The sequence below is a fragment of the Physcomitrium patens genome, chromosome 15 (assembly GCF_059467195.1).
Source record: "Physcomitrium patens ecotype Gransden chromosome 15, ASM5946719v1, whole genome shotgun sequence".
NCBI classification, from domain to species: Eukaryota; Viridiplantae; Streptophyta; class Bryopsida; order Funariales; family Funariaceae; genus Physcomitrium; species Physcomitrium patens.
In genome coordinates, this window is record NC_143424.1 from 4,480,440 (window position 1) to 4,506,499 (window position 26,060).

General features: G+C 36.9%; 1 protein-coding gene across 2 annotated transcripts in view; it reads left to right on the top strand.

The window, feature by feature from the left end:
* LOC112292510 (cellulose synthase A catalytic subunit 7 [UDP-forming]) overlaps positions 1 to 21,855 on the top strand; it is a 55,922-nt gene extending 34,067 nt beyond the window's left edge. Inside the window, exons 1-13 of one of the 2 annotated variants that reach the window (XM_024541066.3) lie at positions 13,698 to 14,319; positions 15,407 to 15,602; positions 15,962 to 16,167; positions 16,437 to 16,548; positions 16,847 to 17,033; positions 17,354 to 17,620; positions 17,825 to 18,170; positions 18,394 to 18,531; positions 18,712 to 19,050; positions 19,326 to 19,605; positions 19,882 to 20,078; positions 20,210 to 20,572; positions 20,690 to 21,855. In XM_024541066.3, coding sequence (XP_024396834.1) covers positions 14,242 to 14,319; positions 15,407 to 15,602; positions 15,962 to 16,167; positions 16,437 to 16,548; positions 16,847 to 17,033; positions 17,354 to 17,620; positions 17,825 to 18,170; positions 18,394 to 18,531; positions 18,712 to 19,050; positions 19,326 to 19,605; positions 19,882 to 20,078; positions 20,210 to 20,572; positions 20,690 to 21,271 — 3,291 coding nt within the window. In that variant the 5' untranslated portion in view covers positions 13,698 to 14,241 and the 3' untranslated portion in view covers positions 21,272 to 21,855. Of the gene's footprint in view, positions 1 to 13,697; positions 14,320 to 15,406; positions 15,603 to 15,961; positions 16,168 to 16,436; positions 16,549 to 16,846; positions 17,034 to 17,353; positions 17,621 to 17,824; positions 18,171 to 18,393; positions 18,532 to 18,711; positions 19,051 to 19,325; positions 19,606 to 19,881; positions 20,079 to 20,209; positions 20,573 to 20,689 lie in introns of those variants that run through there. The other variant, XM_073539212.2, reaches the window with a different exon arrangement.
* The last annotated feature ends 4,205 nt before the right edge of the window (positions 21,856 to 26,060 follow it).

Here is a 26,060-nt window from a genome sequence, read left to right on the forward strand (position 1 = left end):
TCTTTAAGATCTTATAGTGATAAGAAGTGTTTTATGAATTTAGAAGTATTTTATGAAAGAAGACAAGTGATTGAAGAGTGTAAAGCTCATACAAGAGGTTTAGATAGAGTATAAGACTTGTAAAAAGTCCTATAAGTGAAGTTAAAAGTGATTTAAGAGTGATATTACTAATTCACTCACAAAGAAGCCATTTTAGATTTCTAAGGCAACAATATTTGTTGATTTTGAGAGTTTTTTTTTTTTTTTTTTTTTTTTTTTTGATTTCTTTTTATATATCTCTTTCTTAGACATGGCTTCAAGTGAAGGTGAAGATTTGAGAGTAATTGAAAAGTTAAAGGATGATAATTTTTACTATTAGAAGAAGAAAATCTAGCTTTTGTTGGCTTCATTGGATCTTTGGAATATTTCGGATGAAAGTAATGAGCCTCTAAGTGACAATGCTAATGTTGAGGTGAAGAAGGAGTATAAAAATTGTTGTAATATGTAAAGTCTTGCTCGAGAATACACCAAGCAGCTAGTTGTGGAAGGTAGAATAGAAATCGCTACAGCAAAATCTTAACTCTAATAGAATAATAAATAAACTCTAATTAAATCTTAAAAATAATAAACAAGCATTAATAAAATTCAAAAGAAACTTTAAAGAAATTACAAGATAAGCAATAAGAAATCTTAAAAGAGTTGAAAGAAAATCTACAATAAATCTTAAAAGAATTCCTATGAAATCTTTAAAAATATTAGAATAATTACAAATATATCTTAAATAAATTTCAACTAAGTTTTAATTTAATCCTTACTGAAATCCTAATAGACTTCAATCAAACCTTAGACAAATCCTAAATTCTAAACCAAATCCAAGACAAACACTAAATCCTAAATCAAACCCTAGACGAATCCCAAATTGTAGACCAAATTCTAGACAAATCTCAAATCTCAAATCAAATCCTAAATCAAATCTTCAATCCTAAACCAAATTCTAGAAAAATTCTAAATCCTAAATCAAATCCTAGACAAATCCTAAATCTTAAATCTAACCCTAAATCAATCCTAATCTTATATTAAATCCTAGATAAATCTTAATCAACTCAATTTAATCTTAGTACTATTTAGAACTTCAATATCTATCAATTAAACCATTGATTTTATTCAAAAATTTATATAATTTTTAACAAATAATTTAACAACAAGCATAAAAAATTTGAAGATAATCTTATTTACTAAATAGAAGAAAAATTCTAAAATCCTCTTAGGTGTTGGCTGGCCTCCTACTTCAATTCAAATATTAAACTTCTAGTGCCAATATCTTCTTTTCAAACCATCCAATTATTCTCAAATTTCACAAATGTGTAGTAAATTAAGTCTATTATCTTTATATATAAATTATATCCTAATTCAACCAGTAAAATACTAAAAATCTTAGAAATCCTAATTGCCTTTCAAAGTCTAATTTTTGAGACCTAACCTACTTGAATCTCAATAATCTTCAATTCAATCATTTGATCAAGCTCAAACTTATAGCATAAACTTTTGACAACTATTTTCATCAGTTCTCAAAATTTAAATTATACATGTACTATTAAACTGATGAAATTTTCTAAAATATAATTCTTTTTTTATTTCACAAATTCCAGAGTCATCCAAAATAACTTTGACTTTGTAAAGCTCTTGTAAAGTCATTATACATTCAAATCATGCAAAATCAATGCTTAAATTTTTTTTTTTAAGTTTGCTTTCTAATTCCACTCTCTGATCTACAAAAAAACCCTTAGGTTGCGGTAGGAGCCTAGTTTTGTGCTTCATAGTCTAATTTCGACTCAGTTTGATAACCTATCTTCTTTGGGTATCAAGTTTTTTCTTTTTAAATTATTTTTGATAAAATCAACTTTTATCTTCCTTGTACATATGTTTTTATCCTTTATTTTTCTAATCTACCTTATTTTGACTTATTTATGGCCTTATAAAGTAAATAGAAGTCTACTTTGTAAAAAGATAGCATTTACATCTTTAGTTTTACTTTCTTTTGGACTATTGTCTACTTTCTAAGATAATTTGCTATAATATTTGAAGTAAGATCTTCTATAATATAGTAATTTTTTCATCTTTTTCACCTATTAGTTGTGTTACATTATGACAACGTTGTGAAAGAAAGGCTTTTGATATGATCACATAAAATTTGGATGATGTCCACTTTCCACATGTAATTGCTTGCAATAAATTAGCAAAAGCATAGAAGACTCTTTGTAATATCTATGAGAATAGAAACCTTCTTAACATTCTTTTGCAAAAGAAGAAGTTTTTAACAATAAAGATAGAAGAAGGAGATAATCTCATAACTCATTGTAAGTCCAAATTTCATCATTCAATAAAATAGATGCCACATAAGAAATACAAGAGGTGGAATGGAAGAACTTCCAATTGTGTAATTGCTAAGTTGATTTAAAACTTAATTTTAATAATTCAATTAACTTTAAGCCTTTCAAGAAATAGTTATTAATATAAATTAATTAATTAATTAAAAAAATATTATATTCTTCAAGGCTATTTACATGATTCCCACTTAAATCTCAGTAGGTTGTTCAAGATCATTTGTAAAATCTTTAATTACTAATTTTTATGTGATTACAAAAGTATGGTTAATTAGAATAAATAAATAATTAATTAATTGAAACTTATAAATTATAATCCTTTAAATAATTGATGGTGAAAGTAATTGATTAAATTATTATCATTAATCTATAGTAAAAATAAAAAATCTTGAAAGTTGAGTTAAAAATAAAAGTTAAAATTAAATTAAATAATAAAAGTTAAAAATAAAATAAATAATAAAAATTAAAAGTAAAAAAGAGAAAATTTAAAGATTAAAAGTTAAAAAATTAAAATCTAAAAGTTGAAATATAAAATTTGTAAATTATTGTAAAAATAAAAATAAAAATAAAAGTGGAACTTAAGAGAAATAAAAGCAAAGGTATCTTGATAATGCCTAAGAATTGAGGGCAGAAAGGGATTTAATTACCTTCAATTCCAAAATTTGCCAAAATTCGTAATTAATTTTAAACTGAAAAACTTTTAGTTTTTTGCAAATTTAACTTGAAGATGCTCTTGATTCAGTAAATTTAAATTCAATCATATGCCTAAGTCACAAGAAATGTTCCTTCAAAGTTGAGTGACCAAAACTGCCATGGCAGGTATTCTCCATCTACTTAAAAATTAAAAAAAAATTAATTCATCTTCATATTTAATTAAATTTATGCCATTAGAAGCTTAGCTTAAGGGTACTCTTACTTCCAAAATTTTACAATAATCCAATTGGGAGGCATTAAGAAATGCCTTTTCAAAGGTCGTTGATTTAAATTACCAAGGCAACCAATCCCTTTTCAAAGGTCGTTGATTTAAATTACCAAGGCAACCAATCCCTGTGCTTTCAAAATACTACCAAAATTTTTTCCTTATTCTAAATCAAGAAATTCTTATCTTGTTGGAAAGACAACACTAAAAGCTACAACCACAAAAAAAAAAAAAAAAAAAAAAAAAAAATCACGTTAAAATTCAAAAAATTTGATAATTGATTGAAGGAAATCTTAGGCTCTTGAACCCTTGGAATATTTAGGAGGCCGAGGAAGCTATCTACCACAAGGACCTATGTCTTAAAACCAAATGACCTTCATTCACTACTCAAGATTCATGAATGTACAACTACAAGTTCACAATGAGATTAAAAATCAAAAATTAAATTAAAATAAGGTTTTAGCGCCAAAATTTGGTATAGCTTTGCCCTTCATCAAAAGAGTGAAAGAGAGGGCTTGGAAAACCAAGTTACTCTCATACGATTGAGTGATGGACTTTGGAAGGGTGGCCACATCTCTACCCTTGATCTCTAAGATTCCTAATGTAAATCTATGATCTTCATTCATTTAAAAGCCAATTTCGTTATGAAGGCTGATGGCTCTTGTAAGTCATCAAGAAAGCAACTTTTGGTAAATCTAACTTCAACATTGTATTCAAAACACCTTTTTATACTAAAATCGACTACTCATATGCCTCTATCTATATTCAATTACAATTTTTATAAATGTTTTACCTAGTAAGATCTTGATAATTCTTGTAAAATCCTTCAAAATAAAAATGAGAATTTCATCACTCTACTTGTATTTTAAAAGAGAATAATTTCAAATTTCTAATCTTATTTTCTTTATTCCACGAGGTGAATTTGGTTCCACCATTGCATTAAAAAGGCTTCCATTAATTAAAAGAACCACTATTCCGCTTAAATTTTTTGAATAAGAGGAATTTTTAAAATTGCCATTGCTAAACTTCACTAAATCTTTTAAAATAATAATAATCTAACTCATTTTAAATCATGTGAAATGATTATAGGTGAACTCATAGGCTTTTAGTCAATCCTCATAGTAGTGATTAACAACTTTTAAATTATTAAAACTAACTAAGTTACTATTCTAATTTTTTAACTCTCATTACTTTGGTCCTAATTAATCTGACTCAAAGAATTAGGCTATAATTTATACCATCAAAGGTTGCAATCCTAAAAATTTTATAAAATTAAATTCTACTTATATAAATTTTAATCTAACATGCTCAATTATCATAAAATCAAGATATATTACAAAAATTTAAATTTTGGAGCATAATTGAGAGCTCACAATCATATCTACAAGGTAAAAGTACTTGCAAAACAACTAGCACTTGTTGACAAGTCAGTTCGTGATAAGAACATTGTATTGACATTGTTCATGAGTCTTCTCAAGTTTTATAACTACCTCATTGTGGCATTGGAATCTATCAACATCAAAAGCTTATCTTGAGTTATGTCACATCAAGGGTTGTCCATGAAGTGACCAAGAGGAAAGAAAAAGAGTTCAAAGTAATGATTTGGCTTTATTTTCAAGAGAAAGAAAAATTAGCTATTTTCATGAAGATGATAATTTAAAAAAATATATATATGAAAAATTAAAATATTTAATAAGTAATTAATTATAAATATATCTAAATAAATTTATTATAAAAAGGTAACAAAAAGTAGATAAAAATAAATTGAATTTATATTATTATTTTTTAAAAATATAATAGAAGTGTTTTAGTTATAAATTAGATCTTTATTAAACTAAACTTTTTGTTAGAAGGAAAATTTTACATGGTTCAATATTAGCTAGTATATAGATGAAAATTAATTATATTATTAAATATATAAATAATTTTGATATATATATATATATATATATATAATTTTATCTTTTTTTAAATAGATTGCAAATTAAATAAGAAAAAAAATAATCTTCTACTATTATTAAAGATGTTAAAATGAAAAATGAGAGATTATAAACTATACAAAAAGCAAGATGTTTGTTTGAAGCATAATACTAGATACATATCTAAAAACAAAGCAATATTTGGATTGCTCTAAATTTTGTATGAGTTAAATTGAAGAGTCTATTGTCTCATATATTTATTTTAAATAATTTAAATATATTTTTGATAGGTTTTATAAAAAATTATAAGAATTATAAAGTATTTTCTAAATTTAAATAAAATTGTATAATTTTATTTTTGAGACTTCAGAAGCTTTTGAAAGATTAAAAAGATTTCATGAAAGCTATGAAAAATTTATAAAAATTTGTGGAGTACTATAGAAATTTTCTAAATTTCATAATTAGTTATGAATTTATTTTTGAATTATATTAATACTTACATTTTGGATGCCTATAATAGGTTTGATTTTTAAAATTATATTTTTTGAAATTAATATAAACTTTAGTTATATAGTGATATCTGAATATTTTAAATGTTAAATCCTGTACTCTACTATTTGCTTAAATTAATTTTTTTAAAGAATCTAGTCGATTTCTAATTGTTATGTATAATTTCAAAAATGTGAAACCAATGTTTTAGTGTTAAAATTTTGAAATACAGGTATTTTACATGAAAAAAAAATAAAACATGTATGATCCTGTTGAGTCAATTACATCTGCAACTAATTAATGATCCAACAAAATAAATATATATATATATATATATATATATAAATACATATATCTCAGATTGAAACCTGTACCATAAAAATTAGTCTTGTTACTGCAATTATCAATGCTAAGAAATATCTAAGACAATGATCCACATTCCAACCATATTATAATGATTTCATTACCACAAATATTATATTATATATTAAAATAACTAAACAACAAATAAAATCAACTTTATGTTTAGCCACATGGAATAGATGAACAAACTTAGAGAACTTTATTTTACATCTCATGAGCCAACGCAATCAAACTCTCCACTTAGTGCAAGAGGTTGAACTTCTGGGATTCTAATCAGGTTTTCTAGAACACTTCACTGATTAATTGATCAAATAAATAGAGTTTATTAGAAATTAAATTATACTGATCAATATATTTGAAGAAAAAAAGAAAAAAAGAGACCAGAAACCAATTTGTTTTGTTTTTTATTGTGTTTGTTTTGATATGTATATGAATATAAATATATTGAATTTGTTTTGATTTTTACCTGCTGCAACTGCTTTCAAAGATTTGGTTGAACCACTTCCAAAGGCAACCCACACCAAACCATGATTGAAAAGGAAAGCTACATCTATCTAGCATGCTCACTCAACCTAAAGCACAATAATGCACGCCCAAACTCCTGGTTCATGACTTTGGTGACAACCTCACACAGTGTGAATAAGGGTATGTGAGTAAAGAAATTGCTAAAATAATTTTCAAACACTTTTTTAAAATTCCATTTTAATTTATACTAGGACTCAACACCTTGTACCTCAAAAAGGATTTTTTTCTTTTCTTTTTTTTTTTTTTCTTTTTTTTGCTGATCTCATTGTTTGTCAGCACATGGCATCAAACTAAACAATTAACAGGCCAATTGTAAATGCATTCACCAGAGCTAAAAGTTTCATTACGCATTATTTTACCACAACAATTCAACTAAATCCATTGGACTAGAAGAAACCCAGAATATTACAATTAATTATTGAAAATACTGGGTCTGGTTGATGTGAGAGTGAAGAGCTGTTAACCCTAATTGCTAACCCTTATTGCTAGCCCTAAACCTAAACTCGACCCGTCTGGTAAATCCAACTACTGCAGAGCTCCGGAATACATGGGCACTTCACAAGCTTGAGGCCATAAACACTGAGGGCACTCACAACGAGGGTTCCAAGTATTTGTCAGCAACAAATACCATGCCTGCTTTAATGACTTCTTACAACCCCAACAACAGCGTTCTTATACAGAAACCCACAAAAAATGATTAGCCCTCTGTGCCCCACAAATTAACAGATCCATAACAGAATTAGCAGAATTAGCTGATCTATCACAGCTGCCCTATTGATATTAAAAATACACGCCTGAATGAAGAAAAACATGTAAGAAAATGCCAGTGGAATCCTGTCTGGAATATATTATTGAACAGTGTATTGTGGGGGGTACATAAGAATCTGCACAAAAGATCTCCTTTGTCAGTTTGAGCCTGAGGCCCAACATCACACATTATGCTTTCTGTCTTGCTCGCTTGCTCTATGAATGTTCAAAGCCAAGTGATCCCTGGGTAGTGAGGGAAAAATAAATAAAATAAAATAAAATAAAAGCTTGATTGATTGAGGCAAGAGAACAAGCCTTCAACAGCCTGTCATGTGTGGGCTCTACAACAACAAAAGAAAAGGAGAGAAACATAAGAATAAAAATAAGAAAGCCAACAACAAAAACATAAAAAGCAACGACGACGACGAAGAAGCTACATCAGCTGCTTCAATAATGGGCTACAGTTATTTTGGCATGAGTTCCCTTTATGCAACTACAAGATCCATCAGGAAAAGGCTCGTGACTCAAACAAATGGTCTCATCCATTTATTTACTTATTTATACATTTTTTTCTCTTGCAATAATTTTGAAAAGCTCCCTTTCTGGTGTGAGGGTTGTAGGTCACCGGTTTGTATGTGCCCAAAGCTGTCAGTGTAAGTCACTAGGATGCAAACCCTAAGAAAACTCATACAGTAAAAAAGATAAATAAGAGCATATAAGTGAGCTCTTGCTTGTGAATGAAGAATCATGAATGGCAATCAGTTGATTCCATTCAACACACACAATCAATTATTTCAACGTTTCAATGAAACAGTAATGAAACATGGTGTGCAGAATTTCATTCATTCATTTGTTTACTTGGTCACTTTTGGCAACTTGTTATAACATTGGATCATAAACAAATAAACACAATTAGGTCTTGAATCTTTCTTTCTTTTCCCATTTTGCAGACTATTGTGAACAAGATAAAACTCAATCCATGTCTTGTGTAATAAGACATAAGAAATAATATTGTCTAGTTGATAGTAAGGTAACAAAATAATCAATGCAGATTGTAAAATTGCCATGTGCAAATTCACACACAAAGGGTGTAGAACCACATGATACAACATTTGAAGAGAAGAGCATGCTGAGAAATGAGTTCATAAGAAACCACTTGATGGAGCAGAAGAAAGAATGAACAAAATAATAACAATAAAAATAAAAAGACCCAACTAACTTACTAACTACATACATACTTACATGGAGAGAGAGAGATAGACCTGGAGATATATATATATATATAAATATATATATACACATGAAAAAGAAAATGGTAAAACTCTAACTGTGTGTTTGAAAATATCTCTTCTCCATATGATATGCTACAAAGATCAGAAGTTTTTTGTGCCAACTGGGCAAAAGTTCAAAGACACATTACAACACATTTTTCTTTGTCTGTTGGACTGCAATGAGTTTAGATTTCTTTTCCTTTCACTTGTGTTCTAACCTATGATTGCACAGCATATTGCTCTGTAAGCAAAAAGCTGGATCTGGCCACCAAAGTGTCTTTTGCTTCCATGAGTGTGTCAATGCCCTTCTATACGTTATTTTATCTTTGCTATTTGTACCCCACACAGGTCAAATTTTATTTCTGCAAGGTGAAATTTTGCCTTGCAAATAAAAGCCAAGGGTAGTGAAAGTGGAGCCCTATCAAAATAATTAAATAAAATGCTCTGATAGGTGCAAACAAAGATCAATCTTTTGAGACATGTGGCCAGCTGATCAGCCACATCAAAAACCAGAATTCTTCATTTTGACATATAAATTGTAGAATAAGAAAAACCAATGTCCTGTTTTAGATTTGCTGTGAATCTAATAGATAGCTCTTTTGTTGACTATTGTCTAGCATTGAGGATGCAGTTTTGTTGTTTTGCTGGGATACCACATCTCCTTCACTGGCAGTGCCAAATCAACTTTTATGTCATTGTGATCTTAACACCCATCTCTCTATTCTTCTTGCTGTCAAGTCTTGTGTTCAATGGCAGAGAAAATGTATTCTTTGCTTTCAAAGAAACAAGGGTTTTGACCTAAATTTTTGGTGATGTTATTTTTGCATGATGTTTCAGGTCCACAAGTTGAGGTTTTATTGCATGGTTTAAAGACAAATTTTGAGAAACTAGGTTGTAAAGATAATGGCTTTGATAACTGTATACATATAATTGTACTCATGATGGTGCTTTTCATGTTGCAAATCTTAATTATTGTTACTTTACAATTTTGATTTTTTAAAATTTCAATCATCTTGGGCATGCTATAAGTATGTATATTGGTACCAAAACAAAATCTCCATTTTATGTAATTCTCACTCATGCGTGTTACTGGCTTGTATTTTTGAGGTTGAATAAACAATTCTACTCAAATATAAGATTTTGAGGTAGGTTTATCTCATATTGTAATCTATCTACAGTTGGTGGTGTGACCACTCCACTATTCAACATCTATCATGTTGCTGCAAATGTTTTCAACCATTTTCTAAAATTTTTTTCATAATAAAGGAAAATCTCTTTTGTTGAAAATATGTATATTTTTATGGAATTAAAGTAACTATTTGTAATTACAGCCATCTTTTCATTTAACAAATATGCTGAAGTCAGAAACAATAAGGTTCATTTCATAATATGTTTTAAAATATTCAAAAAAATGTGCATTCTTTTTATCCTTTTTAAGTCATAATTTTAAATATACATTTATAAATATTTATATATATAATAAATTATTTAAATGATAGAACAAAAATATTCTACTAGTAAATTACAAAAAAATAATAAATTTTCCAATTAAATTCTCAAGATTTGCTGAAAAATAGTCAATTTATACAGTTAATAATTTCTTAGGTATGTCTTCTTTCATAGTTACTTAGATACATTTTACCACCATTATCATTGTTGTCTAAATTTTATTGTTGTTTCTCTTATTACCAAAAAGCATCTGCAAAGATATATATATATATATATATATATATATTTAGCAATCATATATTAAAAAATAGCTAACCATGTAAAAAAACCTTAATCAAGAAACTGGATACAAGATTTTGTTACACAATATTTGTCCTGAAACAAGGCATCACTAATAAACTCTTCTTGGCAAAGAAGATTATGTTATAAATGGAAGAACCCAAGAATATCTTTTGTACATGCTGTTAGATTTTTAAAAGACGTATGACCAAATTAAATAAAATTTCTTAAAACATTATGTTTTAAATAGGTTTTCTAGAATGTTAGCTTTACATGATTATGATTTTCAATAATGATATATTTTCTTTTGTTAAATGAATGAAATATTAAGATCCACATTTTAATTTAAATGCTTTGTACATCAAGTTCCTTAGAACCTTACTTGTTTCTGTTCATAAAACCTCATTCACAAAAACAAAAATAAAAACAAATCCAATAGCTTAAATAAAAGGTCTTGTATCTTGTTGTTGGTCTTATATTAGATTGGTATACAACCACTATAGATTGTCCAAATGTTTTATAACTAAAAAAAGCTTTACACATGGAAAAACTTGCATAGTTTTCTTGAGTGAATTTGTACATTGTAGATAAATATTGAGCTCCAATTATTTATCCTTTAGTATTAAATTTCGTGCCTTTTTAATTAAAAGAATCAAGGTTGCATTTATTAGATGTTATGTCTAGGTAGAACTAGATCAATTCCTTTCCTAGTGTAGTTAGATGAGGTGTAGGACCATAAAATTCCAGTTCATATAGAAAGAGTTGTTGTGACATCTTGGATAGCAAATTAAACACTAAATGCTTTAGTTGTATGTTGATGCAATCAAGTAAATCAATTATGTTTTAAATCTCAATAATGAAAGTTCTAAACTGTTAAAATCTCTTATTCTAATAACTACCAAAAACTAATTTTTATACTCTTATGACTATATTAATTGCAGTTGGTAGTTTGGGAAGATATACTGTTAAAATTTATGGATTTTCTTAAATATATTATTATAATTTTTGATGTTGTTTCTTAGAACTACAATATTCTGAAATATAATTCTTTTTCTGGAATATTTTCATATTTTTTGATATTATTTATCCAACATATTTTCTCTTTAAAATTCAACGACTAATTTTGGTCTCTGTTGCAGAAACAGTCATATAGTTTATTAACGTAAGTTTTTTTTTTTTTTTTTTTTTTTTTTTTTTTTTTCTGTTAATGATACTAATGCTTAAAAGAATATTTTCAATTCTTCTCTTGGGTGCTTGGTATAAAAATTCTCATTATGAAAGTGTCAACATTAAATAAAAAAATAATCACCAAAATGTATTCTAAATTCATCAAAATTAGTTTAAAATTTATTTATTTTAATTGACAACAGTAAAGCAAGCATCCACAATAATTTAAACTCATCATTTCAATCAATTAAACCATCTTTTTTTTAAATATCTAAAATAATGTTACAAAATCAAAGGGCAATTTTACATTTTATTTTTACCTTTAGTATAGAGATTAAACTGTTAGTTGTCTTATTCGAATATGAAAATTACTAGTCATATTTATTTACAAATCATTTTCGATAAATAAAAACTTGTTATTATATTAAGTATTCATCTTATTACGATTAAAATATGATGTGCATGTAAAATGAATGCATAGAACAATGAGTGTGTGTGCATTTGAAAGGTGCATATATATATATATATATATATATATTCATAATTTAGACATAGGCTATTGATAAATAAATATTACAGAATGTGTTTTTACATTCAAATCAAATGATTTAGAATGCCTTGTTTTGAAACGAAATAAATATATACTTATTGGTTTTTGAAATTTCATTGATTTTTATTTCTGTATATTTAAATGAAAATAAAATAATAATTATTTTTAAATTAAAAATTTTGAAGAAGCACCAATAAGTTTTTTTCTTTTTATTTTCCTTTTTTTCGTGTACAATATCGCATCATAACAAAAACATACATTTTTGCATGATTTGTCTCTGAATACTTATTTCTAAAAAAATAGGTTTAAATTTTAAATATTTTTGTTATAGAAGTCTAAGAAGACGAATGCTATTACAATAAAATAAAAAACATGAAAATGAAAAGTAATATTTTATTATATTATTAATAATTGAAACAAGGCAAGGAAATTGAGTATCATCCAAATAGTTCATCCAGAAAACATGCTTATTTCGTTTGTTTGGATGAACAGTGCATTGAGAAAATGGTAACCAAGCATGTTGGGGAGTGAGGTTTTTAATAGGATGGCAACTAAGTTAAGGGGCCTGGCAAAGTCTCCCACTCATTCCCATTCAGGGTTCTTACAGTGCCGTCTTCAGCATTCCTGTTCCAGCCTGCCAGCTCAAGACCCCCTCTCAGGTCTTGGACAGTCAGTCAGTCAGAGTCAGAAGTACTTGAGCATCCCAAGACCCACACCCCCCTTCCCCCAATGCCCCTAAAGGTTGACTGACTGAATACCCATCTTGCATGTCCCCTCACATCCAGCTAACTTACTGTGGCTAAGTTATGTGTTAAGTTAAATGTTGTGGGCTCAATGTGGACCCAATTGTTTGTGTTGGTTCCTTTGTTTGTTTTTCTTCCATTTTTCTGACTGACTGTCTCCTTCACAATGCCCCTCTTCATATTCCACTGCCACTGTTACACCAAAGCTCAGCTAGCTACAAGTTTAGCTGTGGCATGATGGGCTCTCATTGCCATTGAATTTTTTTTAATACCCAACACCATCACTTTCTAAATAAATAGTCCCAACTAGATAATGCATGTCTTTTTTCTTTCCATTTTTTTTTTTTTTTTTTTTTTTTCTCCCTTGCCTCTTTAAGATAATACTTACTTAATTACTTAGCTTGTTATGTATGTGATTAAGAGAATTTTCTGATAGTGATTAAAAGGTCTCAAATTTTTATTTTGACTTAGTGAATAATCAAGATTGAAAATTCACATAAAATTTATTTTCAAATGTGTGTTTTTGTAATTCACATAAAATAAGTTCAAGGATATCAGTAATCCAATATTGAATCAAATAAAAAATACTCTTAACCGCAGCCTTGCCTTGTTTACATTTTTCAAAGGGATAGGAAACGTGGGGCGAAAAAGGCAAAGAAAGTTACTATCTAACAGCGTTCGGAATCAACCGCTAGGTATAAAACTGCCACAACAGACACGAGCGTGCGTTTCCGTTGCGCATGGGACTCTATGACCGAGGAAACGAGGCCAGGCGTCACATTGAGTCAACACAACGCTGACCGGGTGTCCGACCGCGCCTGGCCTGTCCACATCACCTAAGGGCGCGCCTGAATATCCGGGCCTTCAAGGCCTGGTGTCACAGCCACCCCTGGTCCCCGCGTTAACTCCCGCTCCAGCCGCGCCGCTAGAGTGTACAATCAGTCCTCGCAAATTTAATTGAATACTCCGTTGTCCGTCTTAGATCCTCGTCTTGCGTGCCTGAGGGCGCCCGATCGCCCACTACACAGTGTGTCCAATCCGATTTACAACCGTCCTTTCGCACATTATCGAAGTTTCTGAAAAGGCTTTGCGAAAGTTTGGTGAGAAGTGAAAGTTTTGTAAGCTTGTGAGGGAGAGTTGTCAGAGTGTTGAGGACTGGGAGAAAGGCGCTGGGGCCAGCGAGTCGGCCATGGCCGTCGTCACCTCCCCTGTCCTCTCCCTTCAATAATTCCAGCTCCAATCGTTCGTCATTTCGGCGTCTGGAAGTGGTTCTTCTTCCTCTTCGTTTTCTTCTTCTTCATGCCGTGGTGGTGAGCAGCAGGAGGACAGATGATCACTCTCGGGTGAGAAGGGAGTGCGCGGGACGGAGTTCCCATGGGGGAGAGTGGCTTGTGAGGAAGTGCGGGAACTAATCACGTGAGGAGAGGCTGCATTGTGGTGGAAGGTGGTTTGGCGGCATGGAGGCGAATGCAGGGCTGCTGGCGGGCTCGCACAACCGGAACGAGCTGGTTGTTATTCGGCAGGAGGGTGATGAGGTAAGACATGGATTTTGTTGGCCGTGCGTGTCATTCGTTGCATGGATAGTGGGCTGGAGTGCCAAACTTAGGACTGCGGACTCAGCAACTGCTGAGACTGGTACCGCACACAGCATCAGGGTTTTAAGAGGCCGTGTCCCGAATCGATGAAGCAGCGTTTATCGCTGTGTCTGCACGAAGTATTAAGGTGTTGCATTGTATAGGTATGGGACAAAAATCTTATGACATAACGACATTTAATGAATTATAGTGAATTCCCCCGCGACGATTTTCTTCTCCACTTTAAGTCATCGATAGTGCACTGCACATTGTTTTTCCATTAGTTCACCGAATTTCTAGGTTACTCGGCTGCGCTGCACTTCAAAGAGCTATTTCTCCGAGAGTTCCCGCCTAAGAGCTGCATGTTCTGGTTTTGCAAGTCGTTCCAGAAAAATGTTGTAATGATAAATCCCCAGACAATATCTCAGTCAAGGTAGATGTTACAAGGATGAGCACTGAAGCTGTAATCTCATCACCCCTCAACTAAACGGAAGTCCTGGGTTGTGCCGGGTAGTCCTAGCTCCGATCCGTAGATGAAGCCTCCATTTGTGGTACTCCATCTCTATCCAAACTGTGAAAATGTACTCCCGATGCCTGGTATACCAAACAACGTAACCTACAGCAGCAATACATCGCCTTTGAGAGCACATGTATTCATAAGCGCAACTGAGTCTGTCACTCCTCTCTGACACAACTGCGCCAGAGCTCTTCTGAACATCACGCGGAGAAAGTTCGCCATTCAGCTGCAGATATACCACTGATTATGTATTGCTACTCGACGTCACGATGAAAAAGAATCCTTCCGAAGCTGCCATGGAACGTTGGAACAATCGTGTTTCCTGGAGTTTTCAAATAGTGCCCCCTTCGTTGCACCGAGTCCCTCACCCCTGATACCCTCTTCTGCACCATGTGATGTGTGTTGATCCTGGTGCACCCCAAATCTGCTCCAAAAGGAGGGAGTTTTCCGTACTTGTGCAACGAGGTAACAGCTCCAGTTATTGTGGAAGTGGACACCAGTCTCATGGATCTTGTTGTTGGTTGTGTGCAGCCGAGGCCGTTGAGTAATGTGAACAGCCACATCTGTCAAATTTGTGGCGACGATGTGGGAGTGACACTGGAAGGGGAGATGTTCGTGGCGTGCACCGAATGCGGGTTCCCGGTGTGCCGCCCCTGCTACGAGTATGAACGGAAGGATGGGACTCAGGCATGTCCCCAGTGTCGGACTCGCTACAGGCGACACAAAGGTGTGCTTTCTATGGCGTCCACGTGTTACCGAGGTTTTCGTGGGTGCGGTGTTGCAGTGAGATTAGAGTTTCTGGAGCTCGACAGTGCTGCATTGTGGTTGAGGTAGTTGTGTGAGGGGTTGGATTGCGCGTAGGATGTTACCCGAAGATCTGTTCACTCCCGGTGCGGCTTACCGGCCGCGGTTACTGGGAGTTGGAGGTTTCCAGATTGGGGAGCGAATTGCAGTTGATTGCAGGATGTTGGAGCCTGTTGGTCATGTCGGTGAGGATTGTGAGCGTCGATGGAGCTGAGATGTGCATGGACTGTGAGAGCGAGCTTGAGAGTGTTGTTGACGGAATTGTGGGATGTGGTTGTGAAGGGAGTCCTCGAGTGAAGGGAGACGACGAAGAAGAGGACACCGACGACCTGGACAACGAATTCAACCACAATGTTGATATCGACAAGCACGACAAGCAGCAAGTCGTGGATGAGATGCTGCACAGCCAGATGGCGTATGGTCGTGACACGGACGTGATGATGTCTGCAATGCAGCCTCAGTATCCCCTTTTGACGGACGGACACACGGTACGTAAGGGTGGTTCCAGTCGCGAATTTCACATGCAACGGGTCGGATTTGGTGTCTGCGATCTCGGGGCGCCGGAGGCGCCGCAGATTTTAAGGACAGGGCGTCAGAAATGAGAGTGTGTAGAAATTGGAAATGAGAGATGTCCGTGTTAAGCTATGCGGTGTGGTTTCAGATTGGGTGGTCTGGATGGTAGCGAGGTGGAGGGTGGCGTGTTGATTGTGGCAGCTGATTCCAGTGGCACGTACCTGACCCAAGTGTGCACGCGCAGGTTTCTGGAGCAGGCGAATCGAATGCTACGTCACCCGATCATCAGGCGATATTTCCTGTTGCAGGAGGGAAACGGATCCACCCTGTTGCTTACAGCGACATTGGAAGCCCAGGTGAGGCCTTGCAAGGCACAGGAAATTTTGAGCGCGAAAGGATTGTAGTTGATCATGTTTTGTATGGAATGCGTTGGTCATATTGATAGATGACGGCCCTTGTCCGAGCTGCAAAGAAGCGCTGTAGTGCGTAGTGGTGGTACGAAGCACAGTGTTACGTCCGTGGAAGTATGAAATGCGTGAACGCAGAGCTGGGAATTGTGGTTCAGCGTGGGTGTGGTCTTCCGCAAGAGAGCGGAATAAAAGAAAGCAGCGAGCAGGGACATGCACTGACTGGGGCGTTGCATTCTGATAACAGCTAGGCCACTGGATCCGGCGAAGGATCTGGGATCGTATGGGTACGGGAGCATCGCCTGGAAGGAGAGGGTGGAGAGCTGGAAGCTGAGGCAGGGAATGCAAATGACGACGACGGAGGGAGGGCAGCTCCAAGCAAGCGGGAAGGGCGGCCACGATGAGAACGGGCCAGATTGCCCGGACCTGCCAATGTGAGTTGTGTCGGTGGGAGGTGGGGCGCAAGGGCTGGGAAGGGAGAAAGGGGTAGTGTTGTGGGAAGGGGGGCGGAATTTGTGTGCAATGCATTGTTGATGATGCTGGGCACAGGGCTGTGGAGAAGCAGAAGCGGTGGATGTATGTGGTGGCAGCGGGATGCGTTGGGATTGTGGGCATGGCACTGCTGTATGTCTTGGGGGATACGTGTGGGAGGTGTTGGAATCGCATGGTCCGGTTGCGGGGCATGCGAGGATGTGTGAGCAGTGTGAGAGTGATGGGACGTTGGGTGACGGTGTGGTACGGTTGTGGAGTGCAGAATGGACGAATCGCGACAACCACTGTCGAGGAAAGTGCCGATTCCATCGAGCAAGATCAACCCGTACAGGATGATAATTGTGATTCGACTGGTGGTGATTTGTCTGTTTTTCCGATACCGTATCTTGAACCCTGTGAATGAAGCGTACGCCCTGTGGCTGGTGTCGGTGATTTGCGAGATTTGGTTCGCCATATCGTGGATTCTGGATCAGTTTCCGAAGTGGCTGCCCATCAACCGCGAGACGTATCTGGATCGGCTGTCGTTGAGGTGGGTGCAGTGAAGTTGGCGGTGTGAGCAGTGGAGTGTGGTGAGAGTCGAGGGTGGTGGGGTGGTGGTAGCGTTAGAGAGGGTGGGTGGGGAATGTGGGTCCTAGTGCGTTGTGTATGTGGGCAGCGCGGTGGTGGTGGTGGCGGACGAGTGAGTGATGAACGTGACGTGTGGCGTTGTGATGCGGCGGGGTGGTTGGTTCAGGTTCGAGAAGGAAGGGGAGCCGTCTCGGCTGTGTCCCGTGGATATCTATGTGAGTACGGTGGACCCAATGAAGGAGCCACCTCTGGTGACTGCGAACACGATACTGTCGATTCTGGCTGTGGACTACCCCGTGGACAAGGTGTCGTGCTACATATCCGATGATGGTGCATCGATGCTGACGTTCGAGGTTCTGTCGGAGACGTCGGAGTTCGCTCGGAAGTGGGTGCCGTTCTGCAAGAAGTTCAACATCGAGCCCCGGGCACCTGAGGTGTACTTCGCCCTGAAGATTGACTACCTGAAGGACAAGGTGCAGCCAACGTTCGTGAAGGAGCGGAGAGCCATGAAGGTGAGCAGGCGGGTGGATGCGTGGAGCGCTGCACGGATGTGCGGTGTTTGGGAATGCTGTGTTGGGTGTGTGAGAGAGGGTGAGCGCATGCATGGGGAGGTGGAGCGAATGGCGTACGGCAATGCTGTTGTTGTTGTTGTTGTTGTTGGTGGTGGTGGTGGTGGTCGTGCGGGGCGGGTGGAACTGGGGGACTGAGTTAGGGTGATGAACGGGTTTTTTGCAGAGGGAGTACGAGGAGTTCAAGGTGCGAGTGAACGCGTTGGTGGCGAAAGCGCAGAAGATGCCGGACGAAGGATGGACAATGCAGGATGGAACGCCGTGGCCTGGGAACAACACTCGCGACCATCCCGGGATGATCCAGGTATGTGGGGCGGTGGATGGGATGGTTGGGTGCAAGGAGTGTGGGGTTTTGGGGAGTGGGATGAGATGCGTGGAGTTTGGCGTGGAAGGTTGGAGGGAGTGGAATTTATGTTGCTTGGACGGCGTGGGCGGTAATGGTTGTGCATGTGAAAGATGATGAATGCGCGCGTGGGGATGGCAGGTGTTTTTGGGACACAGCGGGGGTCACGACACGGACGGGAACGAGCTGCCACGGCTGGTGTACGTGTCTCGAGAGAAACGACCCGGGTTCAACCATCACAAGAAGGCCGGTGCCATGAATGCGTTGGTGCGGGTGTCTGCGGTGCTAACAAACGCGCCTTTCTTCCTGAATCTGGATTGTGATCATTACATCAACAACAGCAAGGCGCTCCGGGAAGCGATGTGCTTTCTGATGGATCCCATCGTGGGGAAGAGGGTGTGCTACGTCCAGTTTCCTCAGCGGTTCGATGGCATCGACAGGAACGATCGATATGCCAATCACAACACCGTTTTCTTCGACGTAAGTGTGGATGGGAGCGTGAATTCCGTCGTGGGCCATCGTGAGGGCGGGAGTGTGCTGCATGTTATAAATATGTCCCGTGGTTGCGGAATGTGGGTTGGGAACGCGGCGGAGGCGGTGGGAGGTTGGGGTGGGGTGCAGGGGAAGGGTTGTGAGAGTGTGGTGGTGGGTGTTGTGGTTGCGCGGGCACCGATGATGGTTGATGTGGTTACATGGGGAGGGGTTTGGAGCACGTGAGGAAGTGACGCGCGTTTGGTGGTATTGCATGATTGCAGATCAACTTGAAGGGATTGGACGGCGTGCAGGGCCCGGTGTACGTGGGTACTGGATGTTGTTTCAAGAGGCAAGCGATTTATGGTTACGACCCTCCTCCGAAGGATGCGAAGGCGTCGGGTGGGCGGAGCCAAGGCGTGTGTCCATCATGGCTGTGCGGGCCCCGGAAGAAGGGAGTTGGGAAGGCGAAGGTTGCGAAAGGCGGGAAGAAGAAGCCTCCGTCGAGGAGCGACTCCAGCATTCCCATTTTCAGCCTGGAGGACATCGAAGAAGGCATCGAAGGTAGGGGGAGTGGGTGTCAGTGGGATGGTTGTGGGTGAGGGCGTTGTGATGCTGTTTGGCGCATGCAGAGGTTGTGGTTGGAGTCGGGGGGCGTGTTGATGATGATATGCCATGTGCATGGTTTGTTTGGAGAGCATGGTTTGTTTGGAGAGTGTGGTTTGTTTGGAGAGCATGGTTTGTTTGGAGAGTGTGGTTTGTTTGGAGAGTGTGGTTTGGGCGTGGGACGTGGTGTGTAAGTTGGATGGTTGACGGGGTGGGTTGGGTGTGCGGGCGCAGGCATTGACGAGGAGAAGTCGTCGCTGATGTCTTTGAAGAACTTCGAGAAGAGGTTCGGTCAGTCTCCGGTGTTCGTGGCGTCGACGCTGCTGGAGAACGGAGGCGTGCCGCACTCTGCGAATCCGGGGTCGCTGTTGAAGGAAGCCATCCACGTGATCAGTTGTGGGTACGAAGACAAGACGGACTGGGGGAAGGAGGTGAGGGTGAGGGTGAGGGGGTTGGGTGGTGGTTGAGGTGATGAATGTGTGGAGTGCGCGGAAATGAGAGTACGTGGGTGGACGGAGTGCGTGCAGCGCTAAGAGGTTTGGGTGGGTGTGGGTGAGTGCAGATCGGATGGATCTACGGGTCCGTGACGGAGGACATTCTGACGGGGTTCAAAATGCACTGCAGAGGATGGAGGTCCATCTATTGCATGCCGACGCGACCTGCGTTCAAGGGGTCGGCGCCCATCAACTTGTCGGATCGGCTGAACCAAGTGCTGCGATGGGCGCTGGGGTCGGTGGAGATTTCGCTGAGTCGGCACTGCCCTCTGTGGTACGGGTACGGTGGAGGGAAGAACGGCGGGCTGAAGTGTCTGGAGAGGCTGGCTTACATCAACACGACGATCTACCCGCTGACATCGTTGCCGCTGCTGGCGTACTGCGTGCTGCCCGCGGTGTGTTTGCTGACGGGGAAGTTCATCATACCCACGGTACGCGGCCGCGCGGAGAGGTTTGGGGTTTGTTGTGGCTGCGGGGAGGGTGGGTGGTTTGGCGAAGGTGGAGGGTACGGTGGTTCTGAGTGGGTGGTTTTGTGGTGGGATATGCAGATCAGTAACCTGGCGAGTCTGTGGTTTATTTCATTGTTTATCTCCATTTTTGCGACGGGCATACTGGAAATGCGGTGGTCGGGAGTGGGCATCGACGAGTGGTGGAGGAACGAGCAGTTTTGGGTGATCGGAGGCGTGTCGGCGCACTTGTTCGCGCTGTTCCAGGGTCTGCTGAAGGTGTTCGCGGGTATCGACACCAACTTCACGGTGACGTCGAAACAGGCAGAGGACGAGGATTTCGCGGAGCTGTACATGATAAAGTGGACGGCGCTGCTGATTCCGCCGACGACGCTGATCGTGATCAACATGATCGGCGTGGTGGCGGGGATTTCGGATGCGATCAACAACGGATACCAGTCGTGGGGCCCGCTGTTCGGGAAGCTGTTTTTCGCGTTCTGGGTGATCGTTCACTTGTATCCGTTCCTGAAGGGTCTGATGGGACGACAGAACCGGACACCGACGATCGTGATCGTGTGGTCGATCCTGCTGGCGTCCATCTTCTCGCTTCTGTGGGTGCGCATCGACCCGTTTCTGGCGAAGGTGAAGGGTCCCGACCTGTCGCAGTGCGGGATAAACTGTTGAGTGGGGGTGTGTGATGGAGGAATCGAGGAAATGGATGTTAGGAGTGCGACGCTTTGGAACGCAACGTCAAGGTTCTTTGGATTGCGACGCTTGGGCGGGGCGATGATTGTTTTCCGTGGTGCACGGAGGAAGTTGGTTAAATTATGAGGTTGGCGTATCACGGCGGAAGAAACCCAGATGCGCATTTGTTAACGGTGGTGTTGTACTGGAGGAGGTCCCCGCATGGGCGACGAATTGGTTTGTAGATAATAAAGGAGAGATAAGGTGTGTCAGATACTTGCGAGGAGTCCTATACGAGAGAAGACCAATAGTTATAAGGGTGAGTGTAGAGTAGGTAGTAGCACGGTGGATTGTGTTGGTTGCGTGCCACACGATGTTGTTTTCCAGGTTGTCGTTGTAGCCTCCTTTAGGCAGATGTCGGGCTTTGTGTCTCGGTGCAGCCACAGTTTAAACCGGTGCCCTGGTAGGGTGGGAGGAGTGGCAGGGGGGTTCACTCATACAAATTAGGCCGTGGCGTGAAGCAAGTGCCATATTGTGCAGTATGCCGGTTGTGAATGGAAAGATATCGTGAATCGGATGTTGAATGGTGGATGTGGGCACGTGAGTGCGGTGCTGGAAGTTAGGGCTTTTGATGGGGTCGGTTTTGTTGGGTGTTTGACTTAGTTGGGTCGGATGAGTGGGCTTCGAAATGGGTTCGACTATGGTGCCTGGGTGCGGCAGTATTTGCTTTGATTACCCAGAAGCTAGGCAGGAATTGTGAGGGGTGACGAGTTTTGGTATTCTTTCGGTTTACGTGAAGCCTGGTATGTCGGGCATTAGTGAAGGTGCGTCGGTCCATGGCAAAGTGCAGCCGCGGTTGGCATTGCGAGAAAGCGTGCGTTAACTGAGAATCTGTTGTGATGCTGAGAGGTGAATGAAGGCAGAGCGGAGTCGGTGTGGGAAGTGTAGAGTCGCTTGGTCATATTGGGCATGTGTCGGTGATGTCGATTGGAGCTTGGCCCGGATGACGTGGGGACTTTGGGTGACGTGGATGGGAGATGCATGATTGTGGTGATGATGAAGTATTGCTTATTCAGAACATGAATAGTTGGATTAGCAGCAAAGCGAGAGATTGTGTTTGCATTGTCAGATGGACGTAGGTTTCATGTTGCAGAGTTATCAAGTTTCATTTTCTAGAGTAGAGGTAGTTTCATCTTGCAAGGCTTGATAGGAAATGATACTGGTTGTTAAACAGCATAAGTTGTGAGTTACAACAGTTCACTATTTTATATGTTTTTATAATGAAATTTTAGTGGAGAGTTAGTGTATGATTTGTATCCCTTAAGTTAAATAACTTTGAGTTTAGTATATTATTAAAAAAAATAAATTGTACCTAATGTGACACACACGTGTATGTTAATATACAGTAGGAGAAATAATGATCATTGAGTAGGGACTTACCTCACATAAGCTTGAATTAATTTTTTCACTTGGAAGATATCTCATGTGAGCAGAAGCTAGTTGTGTTGGTCAAAGTTACATAAAACATTGACCAAAATGAAAGCTATTTCCTTTTATTTTCATTCTTGAATAGTTGTTTCCAATATGAAATCTTTATGTTTTTATAGAACCATAGAATCAAGAATGATTGGTTTGTAGTAGAACATATATATTAAAGAAACAAACAAACAATACTAATAAGCCTTCATTTTGGCCTGGACTTTACTTAAACTTTTGATTTTTTGATTAAACTTCTAGCTAAACGTACAAAAGTGTTTTCAAATCAAGACAATAATAATATTCAGACTTAAGGTTTTTGGATGATATTTCATCCATGATGATATTCCAAAGTATCTCATGATATTTTAGAATATCACTTGATACTTCACCAAATCATCCATCTTGCAAGATAGGTGATTTTGAAATCAAAATATCAAAAGAGGGATATGGGAAATATCAAAAGCTGAGTCTCTTTAATCATTATTAGATCACAATCTTGTCCTTTCTCTGTGAGCCAAAAAACAACGAATCCTGAACCTCTTTGATTTTTTACTACACCACAATCCCACCATGCCTTGATGCTCCAAAAAATAAAGAACTTTTGAGACTTAGAAATGTTGTCCACTTTCTTAGTTGATGGAGAATTTGATATAATATTTGAAGGACAATGCCAAGATATTGAAAATATGTTTTAGAGTAACTTTCTTTGAGTTTGACGATGCAAATGAACTTGCAATGGTTCATGGTGCAATCAACAACATTCATTATGTGTTGACTCAAAACATCATACCTAAATCAATTGATCAGATTTTGAATTATTTTATTTAAGAACTTGATACTAAATTTTGCCAAATCCCAAAAATGTCAAGAGAGGGCTTTCAAATGGTGCTTTTAGTCATCAAAGACCACATCATTTTAAAAAATAAGAATTATTGCCTACAAAGTGAAATTACTTGGTAATTGACTATAGTATTGGAGTGTCTCAGGTCATACAAGAATAGAACCAATGTTGAAAGATTGAAAAGGGCCTAAAATATTCGCAATGATACAATATGCATCTTTACAAATTGGATAATTTAGGCAATTTTTTTACTTGAATAATAGTATGTAGTGGCCAAATACTACTTGAAGGCTTCAAATTAGCCAATCTTTTAGTCTTTTAGGATTTGAAGATTGCATTGGATTTATCAATGAGACATAGTTTCTCTTAAGCTAATGCCTTAAACAATGATGGAGATGCATTCTTTGACATAATAAAGAGGTATTTTGTTAATGCCTAGATTGTTTGTAACATTGACTACTATATTATTGAGCTAACTGTTGATTGGCTTAAATTGTATATAGATATAACAATGTTGAAGACAATGGAGATATTTAAAAACTCCAAAAAATACTTTGACTTTAGGTAGTACTTGTTGGCAGATTTGGCATAAGATGTGAGTAAAACTATAATTCTTAGCTATAATTCTCCAACCACCAAACAATTGATCAACAAGGAATTTAATTATTATTTGGCTAAAGTGCAAGTTTTAAATAAACATTGCATTAAAATTCAAAAAAGTAGGTAGGCTTTGCTCAAAGAAATCTCCATCCAATTCATTTGAACAACAAATAAGAAATTTATTATAGATTAGATTTTTTTATATTATATTTTACATAATATATTGGCTAATTTGAAAAATATATAGATGAATGAATTCAAAGAAATTAGTCAAGATCTATTAGAAAATTTTATTACTGTATTGAGAGTGGTAATTCTTTTAAATGAAAAGGTTTAGGATTAAGCTATGGCTTACAATTATACATTGGATATTTTACCAATACTTAATTTAGATTAGTTTATTGCAATCAAATTTATGATTTAAGATCTTTAGCTATCAAAGTTATGAATGCATGATGTTCTTTGTATATTATATGAATAAAAATAAAAATAATTATTTTGGTTCTTTGTATTGTTATGTAATTTTTTTTATCTTTCTATTATTATGTAATGCATTGTATAACTTCAAGGCTTCCAAAACTATAGATTTTTTTCTTTTTTTTTTGAAGAATAGAATAATGGATAAGTAAAACTTAACTCTTCTTCTATAACTACTATGCCTTATATACTATATACATATATACTAATATTCTATTCTAAAATTAATTGATATTTAAAAGAATGAGAGATAAGTACATTAGAAGAAGTGATTCATTAAAGATTGGTGATTTTGATATGGAAAAAGTACCAGTGGTAGGAAAATATTATAAAATATAGTATAGTAGGATTTAGGATATTTGAAGTATTTGAAGGATTATATCAAATCTCCCTCCTTTCTCTTCTCTTCTTTACCTCTTCCTTGATTCAACACTTCTTAATATTAACAAATGTTACATATTATGACTAAATATTATGTCAATTAACATATATGAGAGTTGTAGAGCACTTCAAAGGAATTATAGAAGAATTATTACTAATAAAAATTTATTCTTAAATTTACTTGTGTAATATAATTGTAATGATAATCAAAAAAATTATGAGTGTCTTTCAACATAGGTAGACTTGATTTTATTCATCTTATGGCTTTTATCCATCATTCTTCATCAAATTTGTAACCTACTATCTTTGAGCACCTTTTTTAATCTCATAGATTCTATACAATATTATAAACAAAGAGACACCTTCCATTTTGTGGATTCTATGGAGCATTGTAAAACAAGATATAATGAGACAAACTATAAATACAATCACGAGGCTTTAATTGAAGCAACTCTATTACAATACCATATTCCTTTATTTTTGATCAAAGTGAATTCTTCATTTGTCCAAATTCATTTGCCATCAATCAAGGCATCTACATCATAGAAGAATCTAAGTAGCATCAATTTTATATCAATAACTTCATTATATAGAGTATTGATGAAGTTTTACATAATTTAAAAATGTTGTATTATGGACATACGTATTTATTCCAATAATTATTTATATGATTAGGTAGAAGTAGACAAAAATGGATTTATTTTATAATATCATCTAGAAGCTTCATAGACAAAATTTTGACTTTACATATGTTTATAATTGATTTATAGGTTAGAAACTTGGTCAACAAATTAACCACATATTATACATATTGGTAGCTTGTAGAACAAGCTAATTATGCAGTGTACATATAAAAAACTTGCTTTGTAAGTTTAGACATGTGTCTTATAAAGTCAACACGTGTTGGAGATCCTATAGAACATTGCCACATAGCTCCTAGTTAGATAGTATATATGGAAGCAAGAGTGAAGCCTTCTTCACTCTTGTCAATGCTTTTCTAATTATTACTCT